At 35.8% G+C, this 23,151-nt stretch overlaps 1 protein-coding gene across 1 annotated transcript in view; it reads right to left on the bottom strand.

The window, feature by feature from the left end:
* Window positions 1–913: 913 nt before the first annotated feature.
* Window positions 914–23,151, bottom strand: part of LOC121379059 (aconitate hydratase, mitochondrial-like) — a 35,887-nt gene continuing 13,649 nt past the window's right edge. The window contains exons 6-21 of the mRNA XM_041507516.1: window positions 22,879–22,998; window positions 22,325–22,417; window positions 20,957–21,026; window positions 20,489–20,577; window positions 17,893–18,043; window positions 16,812–16,916; window positions 15,573–15,664; window positions 14,628–14,733; window positions 13,931–14,088; window positions 12,054–12,312; window positions 11,282–11,487; window positions 10,674–10,771; window positions 10,252–10,345; window positions 7,923–8,055; window positions 5,967–6,088; window positions 914–4,241 (exon numbers count right to left, since the gene is read on the bottom strand). Coding sequence (XP_041363450.1) covers window positions 4,107–4,241; window positions 5,967–6,088; window positions 7,923–8,055; window positions 10,252–10,345; window positions 10,674–10,771; window positions 11,282–11,487; window positions 12,054–12,312; window positions 13,931–14,088; window positions 14,628–14,733; window positions 15,573–15,664; window positions 16,812–16,916; window positions 17,893–18,043; window positions 20,489–20,577; window positions 20,957–21,026; window positions 22,325–22,417; window positions 22,879–22,998 — 2,031 coding nt within the window. The 3' untranslated portion in view covers window positions 914–4,106. The remainder of the gene's footprint in view (window positions 4,242–5,966; window positions 6,089–7,922; window positions 8,056–10,251; window positions 10,346–10,673; window positions 10,772–11,281; window positions 11,488–12,053; window positions 12,313–13,930; window positions 14,089–14,627; window positions 14,734–15,572; window positions 15,665–16,811; window positions 16,917–17,892; window positions 18,044–20,488; window positions 20,578–20,956; window positions 21,027–22,324; window positions 22,418–22,878; window positions 22,999–23,151) is intronic.

Genomic DNA, 23,151 nt, shown 5'->3' with positions numbered 1-23,151 from the left:
TGTTTTCTGTTCAAAATATTAGTTATTTTTGACAGCACATTCAATTTTTCTTGAGCTGTCATTTTGGTAGCGGGAGGCTTTTTGGGTTTTTTTTATATTATAGAAAACTAGGAACTATTCTACAACCTGGGTTTCATTTGTGATGAAGATGTGCATTTCATACATTTTAAAACTACCCCATTGATGGAGGTTTTGCTACAATTCTCCACACAATTGCAAAATGTTGCCGATTTATTATGTAATATTGCATCAGAATTAATATTTATATATATATATAAAAATGTACTGTTCTCGTAACTAGTTTGTAACATTGTTGTAGCCAGCAAATAAGGTCATAGGAATAATTTTGGCTCGATTTCAGAAGAGTCAGGTATGGGTATGTTTTTATTAATATGTGTACATGATTAATAAATCAAAGTCCTCTAGTGATTTTATTAAAAAACTTAAGGTTTGCTCAAAGTCAGGATAGCAAGGCCTAATAATTTCTAAAATATAATAAATGCCAATTTCCAGGTTTTAGAGATAGCAGTGAAGGTATTCTGATGTTGGTAGAACTCTACAATGAGACAGTATTTTTTCTGTCAAAACAATCCACGTCCATTGAACATGTTAAAACTGCTTCATGCAATGTTTTTCTCAACGACGTAAATGGAAATTAACTCTTCAAAAGCTGCTTGAAAATATATAATATATAATAAAATAAATTCTTAAAATGTTTGCAAGGCTTGTCGTAGTGAACATTAGGCTAGCAGAAGAGGAATATCCAGTGTATATTTCAGCTCTCAATCTATACGATTCTGCCTTTAATAGGTCAAGTGCTGCACAACACTGCTTCTAATGTTGCTGATCAGAGAAAATACAGATTTTGTTTGTACAATCTGCACTCCACTAACAGGCATGAAAAAGTCACACATCTTTATAAAATTTTATTCTCGTGATTTAAATACTGACATGTTTAAAAATGATACTCAGGTAGCAAATCTGTAAAACTGAGACTAATGGTTTCAGAGAAAATAAATAAGACTATGTTGGCACTCTGTACTAAAATAAAATTTAACTTAAAACGCCTACATTCAAGTATCACCATTGGCAATAAGTTAACATCTAAACTTTCACTGACTTGCTGTTGTGAAGATACATGTATGTCCACAAAATGTACATGCATGTACTAGCTAATTTAAAATCAACAACTGCAAGAGGCGAGTTGAATACTGTATTATAGTTAAAGACACGGCAACCACACAACACTAAATATATGAAAGAGACTGTCCAAAGTTTGCTGCAATTTTAAGATATTTCCGACTAATAAAATCTTTTCACGAATAAAGGTACATACTAAATACATATTCTTGTTTAGAATATCTGTATATTCAATGTGTTTCTGATTGTCCTAATCTTTGCAAATAGCCCAAACTGGATTTGGTATCCCAATAATTTCATATGAAATATACAAAAAAAAAATATATATTGGGAAATAATATGAAGTTTGACCTAGTATAAACACTAGGACATTCACAAACACATTTAATACAGAGCAATTGAAGTTAGTAAAAACAAATTGTGTTCGTAAGCAATTTACAATGGCAACACACTTGGGACAGTCCCTTTAATATTGTCTACCTGTAATACTATTGTCTACCTGTAATATCACGAGGCGAAACACTGAAATTTTAAAAATATAAATTCACGGTAGAGTATTAGGAAAGTAGTTTGATACCCAAATAAAATGCGGATTAAGATTTCTCTGATTATGATTTCTCAGATCTCTTTTCCATAAAAGAAAAAAATAACAATCTGGGAATTTCAATTTTTTTTCTCTCCTTATATTCCACAGTAATCCAAACTTAATAATGCAAACATTTATATTATATATATTTGAATAATATTTGCAATGTTGTAAAGTGGCATTGGTTATACTGAATATGAATGTGGTTACGAAAAGTTCTATGATGTAAACATGGCCACCACTGGATTTCTCAAGCAAGCAGCCTTTGTCATATAGATTCCTCATTTGTCATAGATTCCGTAGATTATTGTATTTCAGTGAAATCATTAAAAATAAAAAATAAAAATCTTCCAAAATAGATGGTGTATACGATATTAAATGCAGGTGACCAGTTTGAGTAGAAAACAAGTATGTAACTGAAATGTAACCTAAAGACTACTCATTAAGTGAAAATCCCAGTCATTAAACTGGTCTTGTAAAGACCAACAATTACAATGCATATTTCTTACCAGCTGACTAAATCAAGTATGTAACTGAAATGTAACCTAAAGACTGTACTCATTAAGTGAAAATCCCAGTCATTAAACTGGTCTTGTAAAGACCAACAATTACAATGCATATTTCTTACCAGGTTATTATATCCTTAGCAGTAAGTAAAGTATATATCTATATATAAATACAAATTGTTAAATTTTGCTCAGTGCATCATTTCAATAAAAACAAACTCAAAAGAACTGTTCAATGGATATGTTGTAAATAAGCAGTATACTACATACTACAAGTGAGGTGGTGCACACACTACCTTGGAGCCCATCGATTGTGCGTATTTTCTGAACAAATCCCATGGAATTAAATGTCTTGCCTACCATAAAAGTACACTTATGAACATCCATAGGTACACTATAAACCAGGGGCCTATTTCACAAAACATTAGTTTACGTCTGCGACTAGTAGTTATACCAGGCATGTGTATTTCGCATCTATTTCTTGAATTTGTTTTTTTACATCATTACAGAAGATGGAGCATTTTAAGGACAAAAGAAAATGAAATAGTATACTTTTAACTATATTTGTTGTACTAAGGTGGTAATAAAAATTGTGGTTTAGTCATAGATTTATGTTTATGTGCAAAACTAGGCTTACTATGTTTTGTGAAATTGGGCCCAGTGACCTACGACTTATAGTTTGGAGAAACTGATTTAAACACGAAACTTTAGCGTTTCACTTTAATGCAAAAGTTGACAGCATTTTCCCCCGCTGGAAAAATAACACCTATATCTCGCCTTTTTACTTTGTGAAGGAGGGACAGACAAAGATGCAACCAACGGGATTCCTACTGATCTATGTAACAAAATCCTACACACAGAGCCGTTTCAAATGTCTTCTACAATCTATAAAAAAAATATTAATTTATTAAACGGGTCAAGCAACCAACACTCAGTGAACTTGATTATCTGGATCATCACCAATAACAATACCTAAATGCATGGAGGCACTGTCACAGCCTAGATATCAACTTTATGAAAACCCTTTTGATTAATTTCAAAGCACAGAGTAATAACACTGTAGACAAACAAAACAAGACACCTATCTGCAATTACTGTAGACAATGATGCTGTCTGGAAAACCTTGGAGTGAATTTTGTCCAGATAGTAATCTAACTAAAACTGTCCAGTGGATAATAAGTTGCTTAGTCAAACACATCCTCTACATAGAGCAAGATCTGGTTTCAGACACATTTGTGTCCATTAGCCCATATTGTGTAAATAGTTGAGGTAAGACACGATATAGTTAACATGGAACCACAAGTCCCAACATTTTCACACTCATCTCATCCACACAAAATATACACAGACTAATAATGCCCCATTCACTGGATTAATAAAAAACTGTATGCAGATATTTGACTTGTTCCTATGACTTAAAAATATATAAATAAAACAACAGACAATATTTGAAAATAATAAAGGTTAAATAACTTAATATATACTCTATTCATTTGAGCATTTCCTATCAACAGTCCATTGTCACTTCCGAGACAAATCTGGGCTAAAAAGTTTTTTTCTGAGTTCACCGATATGCCAAGACAGAATGCCCAACTTGTCACACACATACATAATAAAATAACAAAAGATAAACCTGTACTTTTAAAACAAAACAATAGTAAAGAAATCTAGGTTAAAACTGATGTGTATGTACACTGGTGTGGTGCAAGACCGTCTATAAAATATGATTACGTCTATCACAACTTTCACTTCTTTTCCTTTTCTTTTTTAATAATAACACACAAAACGTGCACTAATATTTGTTGTTCTCTATTCTGACAACAGCTGCATGTGAAAATTCCACACATCAGGAATCAAGCTTTCGTCAACTGGATTCACTTGGACAATTCGGCCATTCTGTTCAAGGCGCTGCCCGCACGAAACCACGCTATCTGTCCTTCATTCATAGAATGGTTCAGTGTGATTTTATCTACAGAGCCGTTTTTGTGCTTCACTTTGCAGGTGATGGGCTGGAACACAGAACATTTCATATGAAACATCATAGTAAACTATCATCATGTAACAGGCATGTAGGAATAATATCTGAGTGGGAGGCACGATCTCTAATGGAGGGGCCAGTCTAGTTTAGTGCATAAGCCATATTGTTACCTTTATTTATATCCCGTAGTACAAAAAACCATACATTTGGGGGATGGGTCTGTGTAACTGGACTGCCAAACTCAACATTTCACATTAATACAGGGGTGCAGAAAGTACTCGCCCACTTGCCAATAAAAATTCTGAAGGACGAGTTAAAAAATACAACTACTAGTCCGAAGTAAAATGAAATTTGAGCTAGTGTGTACAAACATTAGGACGACAAGAAACACCGATATTGTAAACAAAAACAAACGTTTGGTTTGTTTAACAACATCACTAGAGCACACTGATTCATTAATTGGATATCAAATATTTGGTAATTCTGACATATAGTCATCAGAGGAAACCCGCTACATTGTTTCTAATGCAGCAAGGGATCTTTTATATGCACTTTCCCACAGACAGGATAGCACATATCACAGCCTTTGATATGCCAGTCGTGGTGCACTGGCTGGAACGACGGGGATCGATCCCAGACCGACCGCACATCAAGTGAGCACTTTACCACTGGGCTACGTCCCTCCCCCTAAACAAGAACATGTATTTAATGTGTAATATTTATCAGATTTATTAAATGGAAGCAATGGCATCATAGTCCCTTTAATAATTAATGTGTGACAGACTGCAATACAATATGTTAGATGTAACACTAATCCAGCAATCACATGAGAATTGTCTAAACAAGAACATGTATTTAATGTGTAATATTTATCAGATTTATTAAATGGAAGCAATGGCATCATAGTCCCTTTAATAATTACTGTGTGACAGACTGCAATACAATATGTTAGATGTAACACTAATCCAGCAATCACATGAGAATTGTCTAAGACATCTACGCAACTATCAGAGGTGTATTGATAGAGGTTGGTCTTGTTATGATGCATACCCCGACACATGGGTCACATGATGATACGTGTTACAATACTTAATGATACGGACTTCGTTATTAGGCAATGTAAAATATTTTCAGCAAAGGAGAATCATGAATGACTACCGTATTTTCCCATGTATTATGCGCACCGGTGTATAATGCGCACCCCCCACTTTGAATGTTTATTCCAAAAAAAAACCCATGAACCACAATATAATGCGCACCGTTTTTTTAAACCACAAAATCTACAGTGAATGCAAGATGTACCGCATTCCCCACCCCCACCCCCCCCGTCACCAAAATTAACGAAAAGCGAAAGAAGCGGTATATTCAAGAAACCAAGAAACAAAACTTAAGTTAGGTATTTGAGTACATAGACCTACATGTCACATTAAACAAAGGCTAGTACTTGCGTACTTACATGTCACAGACTCACACGTGCATAAATCAAAACAAAGTTATATACCCCATACACTGTAAATGACTAATAAATATATGAAAACAAAAATATAGCATATTACATTTCGTTCTTGTGGCTAACGTGAATGCGCGAGATTTCTAAATTTATAATAGTGTGGTATATTTTCGGCAAACCGGAAATATACCACACTATTATAAATACGGTAATATTTGAAATATTTGAACATTTAGTATCTAATGGCCACTTATATATATATATCTCCCCATCTCCATAATCTCTGAGAAAACAACAGAAACTCACTGTGTCTGGTTCAAGTTCACGGAGACCAATTAAAGAGATCCTGTCGGATGGTTGAATTCTGTCGTAATCAGCAGGATTCGCAAAAGTCAAGGGAAGCATCCCTTGTTTCTTCAAGTTTGTTTCTGTAAGATAATTTATTGAAATGATTATAACTTACAAAATATATTTAAAGGAATGCTAAACTCAAATATACTCAAAGTCAAAAGTTATTGTGACATGGATTGTTTGGAGTAATAAATTTGTGAATGGATTTATGGATGTAAACCACAGAAAATGTGCATGGAACAGCTCAAAGAAATGCAACCAAGAAGTTGTTGCAGCGATTGCATGCTTTGTGCAAGAAACATGGGCTATTCGAGAGAAATGCTTTCCAGTGTTTACCATAAAAGGCCAGACATTGTCGCAAATCATTGCCACTTTGTGCTGCCTTCAGAAGTCCAGAAGTCAGAAAAACACCATTAGTGAACTGTTTGACACAATTTTGTCATGTCATGCCTCAGTGAAAATGACAGATGGCGAGTCATAGGGATGCTTGAATCTGGGACCTTGCAGTGTGACGTCGCACATAAATTCAACGTCCACAAACACCATATGGCACTTGTGTCAACGATATCAACAAAACAATCAGGTAAGGGACTTTCCCCGTAGCGGCCGACCACACGTGACAACCCTTCGCCAAGACACATGGATCCGAAACACACATCTGTGAAACAGGTTCCAGCCAGCAACCCTCACAGCCCGTACCATCCCTCTCCAGCATTTAGTGGGCTCAATGAGACAACAGTGCCAGGCCTGTATCAATGCTCACGGTGGACACACTCACTACTGACTGTGTCAACTTCGCTCTGGAGCCCTCTAGTGATGTGGCTTATTTGCATATCTTCGGACATTTCTCTTTCCATGTTATAATGTTTCATACAGGGCAGTAAAAAGTTACCATCAATTATTTTTGTCTTTTGTGTGTCACAATAACTTTTGCCTTTTAATATATCAGCCTGATGTGTTGGAAAGATGCATATTTGGTCCACCAACACATACAAAAGCCTGCACATTTTTTTTCGTTGTATTAAGTAAATATACCAATGTACTAGTTGATATTAAGCAATAATATACATTAAATATTATTGAATATGCCTACCTCTCCTTTATGAATTAATAGTTTTAATAATTAATTAAACAAGATAGAAAAGTTAAAGTTAAATGACACCACTTGAGCAAAATGATTTATTAATCATCAGCTATTGGATGTCAAACCTATGGTAATTTTGACATAGTCATAGAGAGGAAACCAGCTATATTTATCCATTAATAGTAAGGGATCTTTTATATGCACCATCCCACAGACAGGATAGCACATATCACGGCCTTTGATATACCAGTCTTTGATTTGGATAGAATTAAAACCTCCTACTGATGTTTTCTATGCACTTCCCCCAACACAGGGCAATGGCTAGATGCACAGTTGCATCGACAAGTGTCCCAAGGCTGACCAGCACACCCTTATGAAAAAGTAGGACAAAGGTAGGAAAATAGAAGCAAAATGTAGGACAAAAGTAGGACTGGAACAGCATGTAGCAACATTATTAAAACTCATCCTGGGTAAGCGAATGTGTTAAATCTAAAAAGTGGTATTATTGAGAAAATACTTTTAAAACGTTTTATATGGTGCTCAGTTTGTACCTGTATTTTTCTTATATTCAAAATAATATGAATCTTATGTAACTGTCACTGTTATACACTGTATTAAAAAGAAAATCCCATAACTATTGATTTTTATAATAACACAAGCAATATGCACACTAACAGTAATTCACAGTAAAACAAAAAAGTAGGAAAAAGTAGGTATTTTAAAGAAAGTAGGAAAAATAGGAAAACGACAAAAAAGTAGAAAAAATGTATGATCGCTGTACAGCCTGTGTAACTTTATTAATAAGTTGTAATTACTGACGACCGTACCGTGAATTCTAGCAAAGCTCTTCACAATGATGGCTCTTCCTCCGAGATGGCGGGGCTCCAGGGCTGCGTGTTCCCGACTGCTTCCTTCCCCGTAGTTCTCATCACCAATGACAACCCAGGGAATCTTCTTTGACTGAAATAAACATCTCACTACATTAACTAACCTGGCAATTAACAAAATTATCAAAGCAAAAAAAGTTGCACAAAACTAGTTTTCAGGGCATCTTCCACAGCAGTTTTGCAGTGAGTTTGAGTTAAATGTGTTTTCCAACTCTGAACAGTATGTAAGAAGGGATCTCAATTTGTCAATATTAAAGTAAATTAAAGTTTGTTTTGTTTAACAACACCACTAGAGCACACTAATTAATCATCGGCTATTGGATGTCAAACATTTGGTAATTCTGACACATATTCATCAGAGGAAACCTGCTACATTTTTTCCTAATGCAGCAAGGGATCTTTTACATGCACTTTCTCACAGACAGGAAAGCACATACCATGGCCTTTGACCAGTTATGGTGCACTGGTTGGAACGAGAAAATCAATATATATTACAAGAAACAAAAAGGTTTTTTTTATATGCATTTTTTGGAGAGGACAGTACACACCAAGAAGTTTGGTACACTATGACTGGAAGTAGGCATTCAGCAAGGATGTAGCTGAATAGCCAGTGTATTTGAGAGTTTGGTACACTATGACTGGAAGTAGGCATTCAGCAAGGATGTAGCTGAATAGCCAGTGTATTTGAGAGTTTGGTACACTATGACTGGAAGTAGGCATTCAGCAAGGATGTAGCTGAATAGCCAGTGTATTTGAGAGTTTGGTACACTATGACTGGAAGTAGGCATTCAGCAAGGATGTAGCTGAATAGCCAGTGTATTTGAGAGTTTGGTACACTATGACTGGAAGTAGGCATTCAGCAAGGATGTAGCTGAATAGCCAGTGTATTTGAGAGTTTGGTACACTATGACTGGAAGTAGGCATTCAGCAAGGATGTAGCTGAATAGCCAGTGTATTTGAGAGTTTGGTACACTATGACTGGAAGTAGGCATTCAGCAAGGATGTAGCTGAATAGCCAGTGTATTTGAGAGTTTGGTACACTATGACTGGAAGTAGACATTCAGCAAGGATGTAGCTGAATAGCCAGTGTATTTGAGAGTTTGGTACACTATGACTGGAAGTAGGCATTCAGCAAGGATGTAGCTGAATAGCCAGTGTATTTGAGAGTTTGGTACACTATGACTGGAAGTAGGCATTCAGCAAGGATGTAGCTGAATAGCCAGTGTATTTGAGAGTTTGGTACACTATGACTGGAAGTAGGCATTCAGCAAGGATGTAGCTGAATAGCCAGTGTATTTGAGAGTTTGGTACACTATGACTGGAAGTAGGCATTCAGCAAGGATGTAGCTGAATAGCCAGTGTATTTGAGAGTTTGGTACACTATGACTGGAAGTAGACATTCAGCAAGGATGTAGCTGAATAGCCAGTGTATTTGAGAGTTTGGTACACTATGACTGGAAGTAGACATTCAGCAAGGATGTAGCTGAATAGCCAGTGTATTTGAGAGTTTGGTACACTATGACTGGAAGTAGACATTCAGCAAGGATGTAGCTGAATAGCCAGTGTATTTGAGAGTTTGGTACACTATGACTGGAAGTAGACATTCAGCAAGGATGTAGCTGAATAGCCAGTGTATTTGAGAGTTTGGTACACTATGACTGGAAGTAGACATTCAGCAAGGATGTAGCTGAATAGCCAGTGTATTTGAGAGTTTGGTACACTATGACTGGAAGTAGACATTCAGCAAGGATGTAGCTGAATAGCCAGTGTATTTGAGAGTTTGGTACACTATGACTGGAAGTAGGCATTCAGCAAGGATGTAGCTGAATAGCCAGTGTATTTGAGAGTTTGGTACACTATGACTGGAAGTAGGCATTCAGCAAGGATGTAGCTGAATAGCCAGTGTATTTGAGAGTTTGGTACACTATGACTGGAAGTAGACATTCAGCAAGGATGTAGCTGAATAGCCAGTGTATTTGAGAGTTTTGTAACACAGTTTCTCATATCATGGTGATAGTAACTATGTAATGATTTCACATTCTCAGAATCTACCCAGCAGATTGTTCATCTGAATTCATATCACAAATATATGGCCCAATTTAAAAAGCCTGTTTTTCATAAACGCATGTGTTTAAGCATTGTACATGTATGTAGATACACGCATGTAAGTCTAAAACAGGTGTTTAAGCATAATACATGTATGTAGATACATGCATGTAAGTCTAAAACTGGCTTTGTAAATTCAGCTGAGAGATTTGTGAAAACTAACCTTGTAGATTCTTGCAATGTCTGGCACTGTGCCATATTCTCCAGTCACCTGATTCTTGATACAGTTAATTTCACCATTCTCTGAATTTACTGCCCTGAAATCAACAATTTTTACACCCTGTGATGACACTGCTAAGTAAATATATTAGAGGATCTAAATCTATCTAAACTTGAGCAACTGTGTTTACAGCTATCAAATTTATTCATCAAAAGATGTTTGATAAGCACTTTCCTCAAAATAAAACATTGTGACCCCCCCCCCCCAAAAAAAAGAACAAAAAAAGAGAGAGAGAAAATCCCAGAGGCCAGAGTAACTAAACTTCTGGCTTTATTCTGATTGTGTTAATTTCCCTTGTCCACATTAGTTGATAAATATTGCATTACCTTCTGTGTCAAACAGGACAAGAACAATGACAAACTCACCCAATGAGCAAGTTGTTGGAAATATTGTCAAGATGACCTCGGTATTTCAGCCACTGACCCGCAGCGCTGATGTGATCCGTTGTGCATTTACCTTTAACCTGAAATAAACACAGCATTTATCATTAACCGTAAATGTTTCTTTAATCTGCAACTTGAAACAAAAAACAAACATTGATAATTAAACTTAAATGGGTTTTTTAACCTTTAATCAGAAATAAATTGACATTTATCTGCAACTCGAATTTTTTTTTTTTTTTACCATAAATGTTTTCTGAACTTTTTAATCCAATATAATATGACATTTATCTTTAACCTGAAATAACACAGCATTTATCAAAAGTGGAAATAAAATATTTATCATAACCTCAAATAATATGGTATTTACCTTTAACCTAAAATAGCATTCACCTTTTAATCTGAAATAACATTACATTTAACTTTAAACATTACATTTACCTTTAACCTAAAACATCAAATGAACCAAAATAACATAACACCAGTTCCACAACCACGAATAACAACACAATAATTGCTCTGTTTAAGAGTAATGTATGTTATGCCAGCAACTGTTTTTAGCAGTTATTAACTTCCATAAGTACACTGAATACCTTTATTAATATTGGCATATCCTCGAGATCTTTGCCATTCCACTTATCGAATGGGGTGAGTAGCTGCAGTCGCTTGCTCTCGGGTGCTACGATCACGTTGACTTGGCTGCCGTCCTCAGGGGGGGCTTGGTACGTCACATTACCAGGGTCAAAACCTTTAGACGGCAGTTCATCTCCATAGGGACTAGCAAATTTGAACTTTTTACCTACAAAAAAACAATACACTATATTATATAAATAAAAATGCCATCGATAAAATGTGAACATTTAACAGTGAGCTAAATGTAAAAATGTACGCTCTCGCCACCATTGGAAAAATAATACTGATTTCACTTGGTAAAGATCAGACAATAAATATATTCTGTAATCTAAATGATTAAACAACAGGCATGTGACTGATGTGGTACCAAAATATTAATAACTGATCAACGTGTTGCTGAAGACTCATAATGGAGTCTTTTAAAACCATATGTCTCAATTGACAGGTATAGCCAATTATTTCCAACCCCTGCTAATGCCCATGGCAATCGACAATGCCTTGGAGTTTTCAATTCTTCACAGCACTTTCTTGCCTTAGACTATATTCAGATTGTTTTTTAATAACAAGTTTTTTTGCCATGGACATTTTCTTAATTGCAGGGGTTGATTTTCTGAGCAAAACACAGGACCTGATTGTATTGTGATAAAGCAGTTCAGTTATAATCCACAAAAAAGTGTACATCATCCCAAAGCATACTTATGACCAACTCCTAAGATTGTGAATGAAACTTGCCATCTGATCCGGTGAGTTCGTCTGTGAGTGGGTTAAAACACAAATCTCCCGATATCACCATCGCAGTGACCAGCTCTGGTGACGTCACAAAGGCATGGGTGGCCGGGTTGGCGTCGTTCCGCCCTGTGAAGTTGCGGTTGTACGAGGTAACGATGGTGTTCTTCTCCCCCTTCTTGACGTCCTTGCGATCCCATTGGCCAATACATGGTCCACATGCGTTGGCCAAGACAAGTCCTCCGATGTCGGCAAGAACTTTAGCCTGAATATCAGAAACATCAGAGCATGTTATGAAAGGTAATTCATTAACACCTGTACGTTGCATTTAACAAAACTCGACAGATGGCAGAGAAGTAGTCTTAGAGAATGTACTGCTCTTAGTGGAGTTAACCATCCCCACCCAAAGCAATACCCATTTAGATTAATCTAAACCTACACTTGCCATATCATTTTATATCATTTTTAGAACATCCTAAATAAAATATTACTGAAGTAAAATTTAAATAGTTATGTAGTGGCTTTGACAGTAGCTCTTAGCAATAGCAATTATTGTGTTGTTACTTTGTTATTCATGGTTGTGGAACTGGTGTTATGTTATTTTGGTTCATTTGATGTTTTAGGTTAAAGGTAAATGTAATGTTATTTCAGATTAAAAGGCAAACACTATTTTAGGTTAAAGGTAAATGTAAAGTTATTTTAGGTTAAAGATAAATACCATATTATTTTATATGGCTTACAAAATGTTTTTACTTATATCAGCATTAAAGCCGCACACCCTAGTTCCATCCAGCGAAAATAAATTATAATTTGGTTAATCTACAAACCTGTAATACACTTAGATCACATTTTTATCAAATGGAGTGAAAAAGCAGGTTTTATATCGATAAATACCATGGGAATCCCCATGTCCCAATTGCTTGAAATAATTTTGAAAGTTAGTATTCTGATGTCACCGGTAGATGTCGCTCGAAGCACAACAATGCCTACGTGTCACGACAAATTTCACAGACTTGGGGTGCGTTCGTTTCACCTCTCCTGGACATGTTCCAACTGTTCTGTCCTGGTTGTATCCCCTCTCCAGATATCGTAAGACTTAGCAAAATTATTGGTTTTAAGGGTTTGTAACGTTTTGTATTGAGACACTTACTTGTCTGAACTTTATTGTTACTGAAAATGTTCACGAACTGTGAAGAAAAATCTCACAAATGAACAACAACAAATCGGATGTTGATTGCGCGAACCGCGCACAAGAAAACAAACCGAACCAAAATGATAACGGTCACGTGATATACCAACGTCTGTGACATTGAAATGGAAATATCCCCTCTAAAAATAGATTGGACCTCGCTTGCTTAACGCTTTTTTCTCGACAACACGTCTTGTGAAAAAATGCAAAAAATGCATTTCAATGGTTTTACAAACATCAGGATTACCAAAAAGCACTTCAGGTTAATGGAAATGTGTATTCTAAATAATAAAATGTAAGTAAAGTGCAATTTTATTTGGGAAAAATGGGGTTTAATAGCGAAAAACAATGCCGTAATGGTTAACAAATAGCCGTAACTAGGGTGTGTCCCTTTAATATAAAAAAACGCCATGCAAATAGCTTTTTTTTCTGTAATTTTGGCCTAATTTGTATAATATATCAAATGTAATATTAAATATACTGTATCCTAAATATTTAGCAATGACCAGAATATATTTCATTGTTATTCCTGGTACAGAATTAGTAATTTACTTGTTTAAAAAAAAACCCAAAACACACAACTTTTTTAAATAAAGAGATGGAATGAATTTCTCAAGTCAGCATTGCTACAAGAAACCAATGTTTTACTTCCGAAGGCATGACCACAGTAACACAAATTACTTGTGCTAGTCACCTGTCCGTCTCTCTCTATCGTGGCCCGGATCTGCTCCGAGCCCGGAGTGATGGTGAACTTGCTCTTCGCCTTCAGACCGTGTTCCAGCGCCTGTTTGGCAATACTCGCAGAACGACTCATGTCTTCGTAGCTACTGTTTGTACAGCTGCCAATCAAGCCTGAAACACAAAATACAATTAAAAAAGAATCTAACGATAAAACGGCAAAGAATGCTAATGACACCTCTGCACATTTTTAAAACTAAGGCTATATGGTGTTGAATGTACTATTGACACAAATGGTCTTAGTGTACTTGAATAGCCTATACACTGTTACTACATAGAATAATCCTACCAAATTGTTCATGTGTGGTTTACCACAGATAGGAAAACACATATTACAGCATTTGGTACACTAGTTATGGGGGCACTGGTTGGGATGGTGAAAAAAAACAAACCTTATCAGATCTACTGAGGAAAAAGCTGGACATTTTTGGGGTACATTTTCACAGACAGAAATGTACATACCATGGCCTTTAATGTAATAACCTGATATTTCTGCAGACTTTTAGATAGATACACATTATGTTCTAAATATCAACAGAAATACCTTACTGTCACAGTCTTCAGACAGGTTTTATTGACATTTCTTCCAAACAAACATTATATTTTGCAAAAACAGGTCAGTTAATGTTAACAAAATAGAGGACTGTTCTCACCAACTCGAATGTCGAGTGGCCAATCGTTCTTCCTGGCAGTGTCTCCTAGTTTTGAGATGGGGTGTGCCAGATCGGGGGTGAACGGACCGTTCACATGGGGCTCCAGCTACAAAAAAAATCATACATACTCAGTTCAAAGGCACAAAAATCACTCAAACATGCTCTCACAGTATAACTTGTACACACTATTTGTAGTATACAAGGTTTTGGTTTTTAAAATTATTCAGCTTCCGTAACATTTTAGTATGAAGATTCCTGTCACACCAAACTTCAAGAAAACCTCCAACATGCAATATAGAGCAGGGCACATTTCATGTGAATCACCAATGGTCTGCATGTTGGTCAGGCAACTTTAATTTGACACAAACCGCAAATTAAGAAAATGTCTTTGGGCAAAAAACATGCCTTGGAAAAACAATTCTCATATAGTCCACAGTAAAAAAAGGTGCCGTGGAGAATGAAAAACTCCACGGCATTGCTGACTGCCGTGGGCAATTGTAGGGGTTGCATGGTAAACCATAACATGTTCTGAGGAAGTCATCTTACCAAGTATCAAAGAAACTGTCCTTTAATTATTTGAAATATGTTTTCTTTGTTATATAATTATATTTTGTTTTTCTAAAACTATCAGTAGCAGCTGGAAATATTGTCATTAAAATACAAGTTCAATGCTAATTTGAGGTAACCGATTACATTACATATTAAATATAAATGTTGCCTAGATAAGAAATCCACAGTAACCAAGTTCCAGTTACCTAAGATTTTTAAATATTGTTCCCTGATTCAGGCAACATCTATTAAAAATTAAAATTTCAATATCCAGATAATAATTATATTTATTTATTAGTATTAATTTGTAAATTATTTAGTCACTTGGTACACTGCAATTCTTGACATCATATAATTTCATCATATCAAATGTAATGGAACTAGTTCGACAAATACCTCCGTCAGATTGATTTCAACTACTTCATCATACTGGGCATCGGGATCAGATGACAACAGATGTTTGTACTTATTAGCAAGCTCGGCAATATCTGTAAGAAAAAAAGTCAACATTTGTAACAAAATAAAAAGAATGTTTAATGACACCCTAGCACATGGTACATTATTAAAACATAACTGCAACATTTTGGAAATATAGATGTCCTGAAATGCAACTGCCTGCATTCTACAAGTAAAATTCATCTCTGACTTAAGATTTACTACCAATAATAGTTTTGATTCAGAATTATTAGGGGGTGGGGGTTGGGGGCTCTAGCCATGCCTGATAATCACCATGTAAGTTAGCAGTTAGCAACAGAGAATCTCTTCTATGCATTAATCCATAGACAAAACAGCTCACAACATGGCCTTTGCATCCCAAATTTGCTGTATTTCATTTACATATGATAAAGTGTGCGAGTGAGTGAGCATTAATACATGTGTTATCTGCATCAAACAATGTGCATGGTATTTTTCTTTTAGTTTCAGTACAATCTCCAAGGGCTGTAATGTGTCTGTGTACTTTTACATACTTTCACTACTTCCATGTAGTTATCTTTCTTTGATGTGCAGTTACAATGTCTGGTACGGTACTAATTGCAAAATTTATGTGTATAATAATAAAAATTTAAACTTTCATTGGTGTTTTGTGTTCTTTAGACATTATGAACTACAGGTAGGAACTAAACAATTGTAAAAACCCTTACAAGGTTCTTCTACCAACGGGATTATTTCCTATGATTTATAACACTTGAAGCGAGTGACCTAACAAGCCACACTCTGATCTGAAGAGTCATAATTTTTGTCACTATTACAAGACCCATTATTTAATTTAAAGCAATAACATACATTCCTTTCAACTTATTTTTGTGTTTATATCCAATTATGGGTCAAGCACGCTGTCCTGGGCACACACCTGAGCTATCTGCCCAAGACAGTGGGTTAGTGGTTAATGAGAGAGAAGAGGGTGTAGTGGTCTTATACCTACCCATTGAGTCTTTAAAATCTGCTCTGGGTGGCAGCCGGTACCGGGTTGCAAACCCAGTAAATACCAGCCTTATTTCCGATGGCTTAACCACGACACCACCGAGGACGCTAACCAATAACAAATATACAGTCCACTCATACAAAAGTAATGTTACTGAAAGTCAGCTGTGTATAAACACTAAAGAAAACTGTTGAAAATAAAGTGGTTGTCACCTCCTCGACTGGTGGCTTTCAGATAGTCCTCCATGCGGTGGTTGTACGGGAAGACGGATGTGGTCGCTCCAATCTCGGCTCCCATGTTGCAGATAGTTCCCATGCCTAGATTAGGTAGGCAAACAATGATATAGTAGTTTAAAGTGCAAATAACTATTTCCACCTGTGCATGTACTTATAAAACAAACCTGAAAGCTAAGCCTTGTAATGGGCGTTAGTAAAACTATATACTGTAATAAAAACAATGAATGGTTGAAAGGAGACATAATTGTTCAAAATACGAAACATGAATGAGTCTTTATTTTTTTTGGTTCTCCATCAGTGCATACTAGTTTTGTTTTGTTTAACAACACCACTAGAGCACACTGATTTATTAATCATCGGCTACTGGATGTCAAACATATGGTCAGTACGACACAGTCATAAAGAGGAAACCAGCTACATTTTTTCCATTAGTAGCAAGGGATCTTTTATATGCACCATCACAGACAGAATAGCACATACCACGGCCTTTGATATACCAGTTGTGATACACTGGCTAGAATGAGAAATAGCCCAATGGGCCCACCAACGTGGATCGATCCTAGACTGACTGTGCATCAGGCATACATTTTGCCACTGGGCTACAACCTGCCCACCACCCCATCCGTGCATACAACCACAATTTAAGCTCTTAATTGCCAAATGTGAATTAATGAACTAATGAAAACGTGAATTTGACTACAGATTCAGGATCCAGCTTAAATCCTAACATTTGAAGAAGAAAATAATTCACTAAAATTGCTCAAGTGTATGCACAACTATAGTCTGTCCCATTATTCTATAAAAATGTTTTTTGCAAATAATTTCAGTTTGCTTTGACGTATGAAGAAAAGAAAAATGCTTTGAAAATAACAGAAAAATACTATTTCTGTGTAATTTACAAATTAATCACTTCAGGAATAAATAACTCATAGTAAGTTCCATAGCATGAAAAAAGGAGTTCTGTGGGACAGACAATACTAATACTGACAAGAATAAAGAAAATGGTTTGTTTAATATTTTACAGCAGTAGTGGACTGCACAAAGTAATCAGTCTTACCTGTGCACGAAATGGAATCGACTCCAGGTCCGAAATATTCCACAATGGCACCCGTGCCTCCTTTCACAGTGAGGATTCCAGCCACTTTGAGGATCACGTCTTTTGGTGATGTCCACCCACTCAACTTGCCCGTCAGTTTCACACCAATCACCTGGATTGGGTCAATAATAACAAGATTAAAAAAAATATTATTTTACATTTTAAATTATTGTAGAAACACCTTAATAGCTGCATAATCCAAAACACATGTACTACAGAACAAAGAAATCTTGCCCGTCGCATAACTTGGACCTGAGATATGGACTGAAAATGTATTCATTAGTTTCATTAAGTTTTGATTACAAGTGAAGAAACTGAGATAACAGGGCTTGAACTTCAGAATTTGTCACCCACGGCATTTTTAATTTTTTTTTTTTTACAAAATTGCTGCGGGTGAAATAGCCAACTGACAGCAACTGTGAGCCTGCCTTTGGCAATGTTTTAAACAGTGACTATTGCAGCAATTAAATATGACTGAAAGATTATTTTGTTGCATGTAGACATAATATTCCAGATGTACGAATGTTAAATACTGTCAAATAATGTTTACCAGATATATTCAGTTTGCCATCATTGAGTTGGTCATTCTCCCAACCCACAGAAAATTATATCTCAACGATGGCAATTGCTGTTGGTGCCATCATTAAGTTCAAGCCCTGGATAAGACAGGAAATGTTTTATTTAATGACGCACTTAACACATTTTATTTATGGTTATATGGCATCAGACTATTGGCTAAGAACCATTGAGAGTTCAAACCTGCTGTCACCATTTTATCAGCTATTCTTTTCGATTAGCAGCAAGGGATCATTTATATGCACCATCCCACAGACAGGATAGCATATACCATAGCCTTTGATATACCAGTCATGGTGCACTGGCTGGAATGAGAAATAGCCTAATGGGCCCACCGATGCGGAGAGCCCTGGATAAGTGCTAAAAATTACTGTTTATGATAATGTGAAGTAATGGGTGGGTGGTTCTATTTCAACAGCAACAAGTATTGTAGTTAACGTAAATATCAAAACAAAATAGTATCAAGGTAATAAAGTAGGCTTTTTTAACATATAAAAGAACAAATATTATTTAATTGTGTAAAATCATGTTGGTACCATAATACATGAAGATAGCATTCTTAACTCTTCTTCACACCTGTTGGGTACCTTACTGTGTTTATCTAGGTCACGTTCCACCCTTGGATCAATCGTCCTTGATCCGTAAACTGCATGACAGGCAGCATGGATGGAATACGACCAATAATGTGCAAATTTACATATTTAAAAATAAAATATCTGTATATCCATAATGTCCCAAATAAGCATACAAGTATTCAGAGATAAATCTCCTTTCATTCAATTTAAAGAATTAAGTTTGGGTTAACTGTCGATATTTTGTTTTCACAAACATAACAAAACTAATCTTCAACATCAATGTTATGTTGTGCACTGTAAAAAGAATTAAGTTTGGGTTAACTGTCGATATTTTGTTTTCACAAACATAACAAAACTAATCTTCAACATCAATGTTATGTTGTGCACTGTAAAAAGAATTAAGTTTGGGTTAACTGTCGATATTTTGTTTTCACAAACATAACAAAACTAATCTTCAACATCAATGTTATGTTGTGCACTGTAAAAAGAATTAAGTTTGGGTTAACTGTCAATATTTTGTTTTCACAAACATAACAAAACTAATCTTCAACATCAATGTTATGTTGTGCACTGTAAAAAGAATTAAGTTTGGGTTAACTGTCGATATTTTGTTTTCACAAACATAACAAAACTAATCTTCAACATCAATGTTATGTTGTGCACTGTAAAAAGAAAGAGTAAATACAAGTTAAATATAAGACAATTCGAAGAAACCATTCTAAAATGTATTTGATGAAATCTGCACTGTTATTAGAAATGAAAAAGCAGCAAGGGATATTTTATATGCACTTTCCTACAATACTTTCCCAATAATGTACCAGTCATGAAGCACTTGCTGAGAAGGGAAATTCTTTTCAGGCCTCCAACATATGAACACTGGCGTAGACCATTTAAGGATTGTATGACAACAAATTCAGTGACCAAATTCATTATTGCATAACTTGTCATGACCATGTAAATGACGTCCCAAAGTGCAAAATGGGTTACCAAAAAAAGGAATTTTTTGGTAAATAATGCATAAACAAAACATTCCTTATCATTAGGCCTGCTTTGAAGGGCGATTAATGCTGCGACAATAACATCTCTGACATGCACTCAACCATTGACCTAGATTCCGTTCCACTTACACTTACTAGTCTGGGACCTAATTCACTAAACTCTGGCAACTTTGCAATATTGCAGTGCAATGTTAAAAGATTTGCAGAGAGAATACTGTTGTCGTCTAGCAGAGCCTAAGAGAGCTTTGTGAATTAGGCCCCTGATTTATATATTCTGCATCCACAATCAGTACCACTGTACAATCAGTACTACCGTACAATCAATACCACTGTACAATCAGTGCCATGTTTATTCACATTGACAGTGATGTGTAATTGCATAGCGCAACAAATAAAGACGTGAGTTACCTTAGGACACTTGAGTTCCCATGGGATGTCTGCCATCACGTCTACGGCATCGGCTCCACCAACACCAATACATATCCCACCAAGACCACCTGTACACAACAAGACCACCTTTAATACACGTCTTATGGAATGTCTCATTAACAACACCTGAACACTTCTTACTAGCACAACAGCACCTTGTTTAATGGACACCAACTCGATGACAGATATAAATAATCTATGATTATCTATGACAGCCTGGAGTTAAAAAGAGAAAAAATATGCTGCTGCAAAAAGACTTTTAAAATAATATTTTTCACAAAAAAATTAACGTTTACTAATTACTTCTGTTTTGATGTAATAATTGATTCCTTTGCTTTAAAGATGGAGTAAAAAGAACTACCAATTCTAGGTTCTCAAGGACACAATCTTATTATTCGCATTTTCATGTACAGAGTGAATCATCAAACAAGTAAAGTAGCATGTTACCTCCATTAGGAGTGTGGCTGTCAGTTCCAATGAGAAGAACTCCAGGGAAGCCATAATTTTCTAGCACAATCTGAAAACAGAGGTCAAATATGCTATTTTTTGTCACATAAAAATATTACTGAAACAAATCAAGAGAACAAAAACAAGAGATTGAAAAGAACAGAAAAAGGCATTTAATTTTAAAGAAGAGAAGACAAACATGTTTTATTTCACAAAAGCACTCAACATATTTTATTGATGGCTATATAGTGTCAGATCATATGTGGTCATGTTGGACAGAACAAGTACACCAAGGTGGTGGAAATTTCGACCCGGGAAAAGGCTTACAAATTAACAAGATAGCTTTTATAATGAAGGTTTTAATAACAAAATATTGATCCAAAACTAACCAATTTGTATTAATATGATGTCATATATTACCAATGGCAGAATACTCCCCATGTTAAATGCAATGACATCATAGCCTATACAAGACAGATTTATTTAGGGATGGGAGAAATATGGCTATAGACTATACAGAGAGCAAACCTGCTGCTGCCACACCATGGGGTACTCTTCTATTAGCAGCAAGGGGTCTTTTATATGCACCATAACACACAGGATAGTACATACCCCAACCTTCATTACATCAGTTGTGAAACCATGAAACATTTTGTTCAGTATCATATCGTTTGACAACACCACTAGAGCACACTGATTAATTATGAGAGTCATCAGAGGAAACCCGCTACATTTTTCCTAATGCAGAAAGGTATATTTTATATACATTTTTCCACAGACAAGAAAGCACATACCAGTTGTGGTGCATTGGTTGGAATGAGAAAAAGCCCAATCGGTTGAATAGATCCACCGAGGTGGTTAGATACTGCAAAGCGAGTACTCAACTGACTGAGCTAAATCCTGTCTCTATCAAGATTTTGAAAACAAAATGTTCTCTGGGAGCACTGGCTGGACTGAGAAATCGAGCCAATGAGCACATCAAGCAAGTGCTTTACCACTGACTACACACCCCACACCCACCTTAAAGAAGAGAAGAATGATAGGAACCCAGTACTAGTAATGGAAGGAAAAAGAAGGAAATGGTTTATTTATTGATGTACTCAACACCATTTTATTTACAGTTCTATAGCGTCGGACATATGGTTAAGGACCACACAAATACTGAGGTTGGAAACCCGCTGTCGCCACTTTTCGATTAGCAGCAAGGGATCTTTTATATGTACCATCCCATAGACAGGATAGCACATACCTCAACCTTTGATGTACCAGTCTGGAGCGAGAAATATACTAGTAATGGATGACTTATTGTGTAAAATGCAGTAAACATGAGAATTGAGTAGTATCTTTTTACTGTGGACATTTACTCACCTGGTGAATAATTCCACTTCCAGGCTGCCAGAATCCCACTCCGTACTTAGCACTGGCCGACGCAAGGAACTCATACACCTCCTTGTTAACTTCCTACAACAGAGCAATTAGGACAGTTATAACACTGCTGTTAGGTGCCAGTTTCCCAATAAAAACCCAAACATGTTTGTAATCTGTTGATTGCAGACATATCTATAAGTTGTTACCACAGATCTAACAACTGCTAGATGTTGCAATAAATTGCGTTTTGATATACATTGTGTACAATTTTGATCTCGTATTTTTATCTGTAAAGATAGAACAATAATAATTCAATAAAGTAAAAGTAGACTTATCAACATCATCAATCAAATTATATACCATGGACACCAACGTCAAATTTATATTTGTCAAAGTTGATCTACAATGTACACAAGACATGAGATAATTTAAAAAAACACAAAAATCAATAGTTTAAATAAATTAAGAAATCTACATTAATATTTGCTTTTCTTTTGCTGTTCAGTACACATATGAAAAAACCAAACATTTATGTATTTTAATAGTGAACTAACCTTGGCTCGTGCCAAATCCCTTGATCCGCCAACTTGTGCCTCAATTAAATGATCACAGTGAACCGTGGAAGGGACAGCAACTCTTGAAAGCCCACTTGAAATGAATTGCAATAGTGCCATCTGTACAAGACAGAGAAAAAAATATACAGTAATGTTTCAATACATTTTAACCTAATTACCGTATATCTTCGCCTATAAGTCCAATTTTTTTCACCCAAAAATTATTTTATAACTTGGGGGGTCGACTTATAAGAGGGTAAAAAAATTTCACCA

This window comes from Gigantopelta aegis, chromosome 8 (assembly GCF_016097555.1).
Source record: "Gigantopelta aegis isolate Gae_Host chromosome 8, Gae_host_genome, whole genome shotgun sequence".
NCBI lineage: Eukaryota > Metazoa > Mollusca > Gastropoda > Neomphalida > Peltospiridae > Gigantopelta > Gigantopelta aegis.
This window is presented reverse-complemented; position numbering and strand designations above follow the sequence as displayed.